Here is a 7042-nt window from a genome sequence, read left to right on the forward strand (position 1 = left end):
GCCCCCCCCCCCCCCAACTGGTGCCCCCTCAAAAATAATGAGTGCATGACGCCCCTGATTTCCCTTAAATGGTTAGTCCACCCAAAAATGAAAATGACCCCATGATTTACTCACCCTCAAAGCATCCAAGCTGTATATGACTGACGACTTTCAGACGAATCCAGTCAGCTGTATTAGAAATGTCCTGACTCTTCCAAGCTTTATAGTGGCAGTAGGTGGGTGTTATTTTTCAGTAGTCCAATAGAAGTCCAATAAAGCGCATCCATCCATCAGCCATAGTAAAAAGTGCCTCACACGGCTCCGGGGGGTGAATAAAGGCCTCCTGTAGCGAATCCATGTGTTTTTCAAAGAAAATTATTAATATTTAAAACTTTATAAACTAACTGTCGTACACAGGTTCACGAGAGAGTGCCATGACGTAGGTGTAGCGTAGCATAAGCTCTGGTGAGAATATGCTAGTCTCACAAGAACCAGGAGCAAAGGAAATCCTCCAACATTTTTCTTTGCAAATCCTCGTCTTGTAATTCTACTTCTCGACCAGCGTTTTGTTTTGCTCTCTTCACTGAGCTTCTGTGTTTGTCACTAATCACCGGGGCTTATGCTACACCACTCTCTCTTGAAAGCACGTACAACAGTTAGCGGTTTACAAAGTTTTAAATATGGATATTTATATTACACAAACACATGGATTCGCTACAGGAGGCCTTTATTCACCCCCCGCAGCCGTGTGAGGCACGTTTTATGATGGATGGACTTCAAAATCTCAACCACCAATCACTGCCATTATAAAGCTTGGAAGAGCCAGGACATTAATATAACTGATTATATTCATCTGAAAGAACAACGTCATGGGGTAATTTACATTTTGGGGTGAACTACCGCTTTCATAAACTCGAACTTCAAAAAGTTTATAAAAACACTGTAAAAGTACCCAGGCCTGTAAAAGGTTTAATTTAGCCTCTTATAAACAATTCAATTTAATTAAAGAGTGCATTTACTGCAGTGCACACAGGAATATTAACTCCTGACGTCACTGCTGGTTAGTCCGAGGTAACGTAAGCTACCAGCTTTCCTGAAACATTTGTCAAAACTAAAGGAGAAACCGCAGCTTTGCTTTCACTTGGTTCAGAAGCATTTGACAGCATGCACAGTTTCTCATCAATGATGACATGACACACTTTGAATAAATAGTGAAACTCAAGTTGTCAGAAGTTTATTTTATGTTCAAAGTGGAAAGAAACATGGCTGTGTTTGTGTGGGACCTCGTGTCAGTGAAGTGATCTTCAACCAAATACACACATTTAACAAAGAAAGTCTTCAAAAGATTCACATTCTGCCCAATTACGCCCCTGTAAATGTGAGGAAACTCTGGGGTAAACAAGCTCTGTAATAAAATAAAGTTTTTCCTTTTTTTTGCATTAATTTTATTGTCAACTAGTGCCGTCCACTTTATTAACACACAGACAGGACAAAAATAAAACCACTGCGTATACAATTTCTGATTTACACAAGAGTTCAGGGAACACGGTCTCAAACATGATGAACAGTAGTTTGTGTAGAACAGCTCATAAAACCTGTCCACAGTCTGAGATGGTGATGGTTTCCGTGGGTTTCCCGTCTTTAGTGCCCAGCTCTCCGATTCTCCTCACCACATCCATGCCATCTTTGACGAATCCGAAGGCTACGTGCTTGAAGTCCAAGTGCTCTGCTTTCTTGAGGGTGATGAAGAACTGTGAGTTGTTGGTGTCTCTGCCGCGGTTGGCCATGGACAGCAGCCCCGGCCCCGTGTGCCTCACCTCGAAGCTCTCGTCCTCAAACTTCCCTCCGTAGATGGACTTCCCTCCCGTCCCATCCTGGCTGGTGATATCACCGCCCTGAGAGACAGCAGGACCCAAACACACACACCTGAGTCATTTAAATCAGAAACCACAGCTAGGAGCAGAAACACTCCAGAATCTAGATATTTCAGACCGCCACCTTAACCAGCTGTTTGCATCTCATTTTTAATGTGCTTAGTTCATAATGACCCATCTCGCTCCAGAGGTTCAGTTACTCCAAGCAGACCTTTTACTTTCCTTGAGATGCTACTAGATTTTTTGTCAATGGGACATTCTACAGAATTGGTGCAAACTGCTGTCCCACAACCAAAACACACATTTAAAAAGCATTTAAGTATTCAAATCTTGGATGCTTACTAAGATCCTTCTATTATCTGTTGAAACCCACAATAATATTACAAATATCAGCAAGCTTAATATTAGAGCCCGACCGATATATCGTTTTGCCGATATTATCGGCCGATATGAGCCTGTCGCCGATATATTGGTATCGGCGAATATGCCGGCGATATTAACTTTTTTTTTTACGCAGATATTACAAATGCGTAACATTTAACGCAGATAAAATGCTTGAAATTGTGTAATTACTTAGTTTGTCCAGCAGAGCGCGCTCCACTGTTTGCTACAGGCGACCTGGATGAAGAGCTTTAAAGCTTAAGTCTATGGAAAACCATTGAAACTTTGAACGGCCATATCTCCGTAACGGCGCGGCGAATCCGCACCAAATTCGGGGGACGCCTTAAGCTTGAGGAACCCTCTCGAACGCGAATCGAGTGTACGTCTAGAGGCCCGCTTTCGAATGAGACACCCCCCGCGTGGATAGCCCCCGGGGTTTGGAAACCGATCTAGCGATCCCAGGGGGCTACTGACGCGCGGAGGGTGGCGTTCGAGAGGGCTCCTCGAGCTGAAGTGATCCCCCGAATTTGGTGGAGATCCGCCGGCGCGTTCATGAGATAGTGACACCAGCCAACACTTTCCCTTCAGTAAGGAGGTCTCTTGTTCAGACAGCAGCATTCAAGCGTGGTCTTATTCGACTGTAAGTGCCCTGCGAAGTGGACTTCACATGAAATTCCGCCATGATTCCAGTTCTAAGGGCATTAAAGTGCGCGAGATGTGAATTTATATTTAGGAATGCACCGAATGTTCGGCAACCGAACAGAATAAGCGAAAAGACCGAATAAATTGTACCGAACAATGATATGAAGCAATCATACAGCAAGTAGCGCAGAGTGAGAGGCGCGCACTCTTTATTATGCAGCACACACGTCAGCAGTGTGGAAGCATTGAAACTGTCGGAGAAAGACGCAAAAATCGTTACAAGCACCGACAGCGAGAGACTGTTTAGCACTGCTTCGCATGTCTTCAATGAGAAGAGGACGGGGGGATTGTTGCTGGTTACTGTATGATGATTGAAATCGCAAAATGGCATTAAAAAAAATTGTAAATAAACTGCAGAACGTTATGTTTTCTAATACACAGCGCTGCACGAACTCGTCTCTTCTCAGCAAGGCTGCTTTTAACTGTACAGTAAAAAATGCCTGATTCAAGATGGCCAAAAATTATTATTTTACTAACTTATTAATTTTAAGTTAAATTGTGCTTTGTTGGTATAATGTCTGCTAGAATGTCAAAAATGTTCAGTGTTAAATATTTTTTAAATAGTTGTTTTGTAATTGATTTGTTTTTTTTCAAAAGCAAGACAAAACAGTAAAAAGCACATTTTGGCTTTTTAATTTATGCAATGGTGGGAAAAAAAATGGGCAAAATACATGGGGGAAAAAACTCAGAAAAACCGTGTTCGGTATTCGGTGTTCAGCCTTTGGCCCAGTGTTTAATTTAGTTCGGTTTCGGCTTCGGCCAAGAATTTTCATTTCGGTGCATCCCTATTTATATTGTATATATTTACAGAGGTATATTATGTCACACTTCTCTAGTAAGTTTCGTCTGTGTGTGAAGACAGTAGCGCAAATCCGTGAATGAATGTTCCGAAGTGAAAAACTTAAACGCTTTAATTGGGCGCGTGCAGCACAGCAGAAACCGACTCAGACTCGATCTCTGCCCTGCTGCAGACGCACCGCTCCTGGAACGCAACCGTGTGCAGTGTGAACGCTCTGATCCGTTAACACGAGCACAGAAAAAATGTATCTATTGGGATCTATTCTGAGATTTTGGGAATGCGTCGCAATTCTCTCTGGAATCAATTCTGAGCTTAGTTTTTAACAGCAGATGGCGCTCTGATCTAGTTTTTAACCGCACACTCAAACGCTCATGAAGAGTGCTTGTGCGTTACTGCAAGTGGTTAAATGTACTTGAACCTTGGCTTTTATGCTTTTATGACGCAAGACTAATGTAAACACAGCCCACTATGAACACCCTTGTAATTCACCTCACCCTTTCAAACTGTATGAATGATTATTTTAGGTTCAAGTACTGTGTGTGTGTGTGTGTGTGTGTGTAAGTAACTGGAAGCAAGCAGAGTGCAGCAGTCGCTAAAGCACACAGCGCCATCTGCTGTTAAAAACTAAGCTCAGAATCAATCGTGATGCATTCGGAAAATCTCAGAATCGATGCAGAATCGTTTCTCTATTTGCGATGCATTAATTAAATTGCGATTTATTGTCCCAGCCCCATTACTGACAGACGTTCATTATGTTTTGATTTGATAGGTAGCAGTTGCACGATGATCGTTTTAACATTGAGAATTTATTTCAAAGCACTGATGTAAAGGAATATTCATGCTGTTTTGGTAAAGAACCCATCATCAGTGAGTTTGCACAATATCAGCATGTCCTCACCTGACACATGAAGTCCGGGATGATCCTGTGGAAGATGGACTGGCGGTAACCGAAGCCCATCTCTCCCGTACACAGAGCCCGGAAGTTCTCCGCCGTTCTGGGCAGGATGTGAGCGAAGAGCTCCATGACGACTCTCCCAGCACGCTCGTCATCTACGGTGATGTCGAAGAACACCACAGGGTTGGAGTCTCGAGACAGCGCCTCGGCGGCAGACGTCTGAGCGGCGTCAGTCTGACACATGCGGCTCTGGCAGTCTGTGAAGGCTCGTGTGAAGGACTCCGCCAGCTCTGGAGTCTTGAATTTGGCCGCCAGCTGCTCCACTTTCCCGTCTCCCTCTGTGTGGACAAACATACAGACGTGAGGACAGCAGCGGGAGAGAGATCTGACCCGTGCTGGCAAAAAAAAAAAAAAAGTGTCTTATTTTGAGCTGCAGGCAAAAGAAGTGAATGTCATTTTTGGTCGAATTTGAGGTTTTCACAAAAACGAGTTGATTAAGCCCTCTTCTAGGGATCCCAATGCTCCAAATAGTGATTAAACATCTAAAATCATCTTTATTTGTATGTTTTCTGAGAGGAGTATCTTCTTCTCTGCTGTGCTGCTTCTCATCACAAGTTGTAGGTCTATTGTTAGAAAGCGCAGCATTCCAGCTTTGTGAATATTCATATTGAATTCTTCATGATACGAGTCCAAACCAGTGAAATATGATTTTCAAACCCATGCTGATGAAAACAAAACGGTCGTGCCTCTCCGAGAGCAAGCCATCTCACTATAAAGTACATCATTGTAAAATATGTGTATGCGAGATTTACACAAACATAATCTATTATGTCTTACATGAACGTTTAGTGAATGGTTGGGGGAAAATCTGAAGCGTAACATTATATTAGATCCACGCATTACAGCAGGTCTTAATATAGATCTCAATGTTAATCACACATTCAAAGAAAAGAGGGAATCACTCGCTGCTCTTGATTAAACTACGGTTTATTTGCATCTTTGTTCTTATTTTTAATGACAAAGATAAAATAAAAGACAGCTATACTGTGATTAATAATATAGTAATTATTATTAAAACAAGAAATGGAGGAAAATATGCAACACTGCTAGGTGATTTTGCTTTGAAATCTTTAACTTGATTTTTCTCTAAATCAATTCTGCTGACTATCGTCTTCAAGCGACTGTAGCTCAGTACATTTTTTGTCCGATTTCAACAAGTCATATCATTTTGAAGGTATTGTGCTTATTTTCATGTGTGTGTGTGTGTGTGTATTGCGGGTCATGTGTGTGAGGTGAGGAGCGAGGGCTGCACCTGCGTAGTCTGTGGCGGTCCACACCAGAGAGTTAGCCGAGGTGTTCATGGGCTTGAGCTCGATGCTCGGGCTGATGCTGTGGTTGGCGCAGACTCTGAGCACCTGCTCGCGTCTCATCAGCAGGCGGTAGCTCTTCTTCAGCGGGTGGAAGAGGATCTTGAGGTCTCCCACGCCGCGCTCCTTCCACTGGTTGAGCTTGCGGTCCCAGCGGTAAAGTTTGGCTCTTTCTCTGAACAGGATCTCCTCGTCCTCCTCACCAGACCTCACCTCCACCTGCAGGATCAGCACACGTCACACTTCTCCAGAGACACGAGGAGCACAGCTACCAGCATCAAAGCAAACACTCACCTCAGGCAGAGACACGATCGGCTCAAAGTGGATCTCCTCATTACGAGTCGTCTCTTCATCACGGCCCTCCTCTTCTGTTTCATGGCTTGTTTTTTCTTCTTCCTTTTGTGTCCCTGTACTTCTAAAGACTGTGGTTCCTACACCTGACCATGAGAAATGATCATCTGCAGAAATAAACACACGATGAAACGGCATACTCCTAATATCAATGCTGACAGCAGCGGTATGATTACATACTAGCCCTCTCATAATACTAATTCATATTACTGCTGCCAGTGAACTCGCACACACACTCTCTCTCTCCCGCGCGCGCGCGCGCACACACACGCGCACACACACGCGCACACACACACACACACACACTCTCTCACACACACACACACACTCTCTCACACACACACACACACTCTCTCACACACACACACACACTCTCTCACACACACACACACACTCTCTCACACACACACACACACTCTCTCACACACACACACACACTCTCTCACACACACACACACACTCTCTCACACACACACACACACTCTCTCACACACACACACACACTCTCTCACACACACACACACACTCTCTCACACACACACACACACTCTCTCACACACACACACACACTCTCTCACACTCACACACTCTCTCTCGCGCACACACACACACACACACACACTCTCTCTCTCTCGCGCACACACACACAGACACACTCTCTCTCACACACACACACACACCTGACCGACACACC

At 44.0% G+C, this 7042-nt stretch overlaps 1 protein-coding gene across 1 annotated transcript in view; it reads right to left on the minus strand.

The window, feature by feature from the left end:
* Positions 1–1191: 1191 nt before the first annotated feature.
* ranbp2 (RAN binding protein 2) overlaps positions 1192–7042 on the minus strand; it is a 65032-nt gene continuing 59181 nt past the window's right edge. The window contains exons 27-30 of the mRNA XM_016242128.1: positions 6292–6455; positions 5943–6216; positions 4634–4968; positions 1192–1874 (exon numbers count right to left, since the gene is read on the minus strand). Of these exons, the coding sequence (XP_016097614.1) occupies positions 1566–1874; positions 4634–4968; positions 5943–6216; positions 6292–6455 (1082 nt within the window). The 3' untranslated portion in view covers positions 1192–1565. The remainder of the gene's footprint in view (positions 1875–4633; positions 4969–5942; positions 6217–6291; positions 6456–7042) is intronic.

The sequence above is a fragment of the Sinocyclocheilus grahami genome, unplaced genomic scaffold (genome assembly GCF_001515645.1).
Source record: "Sinocyclocheilus grahami isolate Dianchi unplaced genomic scaffold, SAMN03320097.WGS_v1.1 scaffold646.1, whole genome shotgun sequence".
NCBI lineage: Eukaryota > Metazoa > Chordata > Actinopteri > Cypriniformes > Cyprinidae > Sinocyclocheilus > Sinocyclocheilus grahami.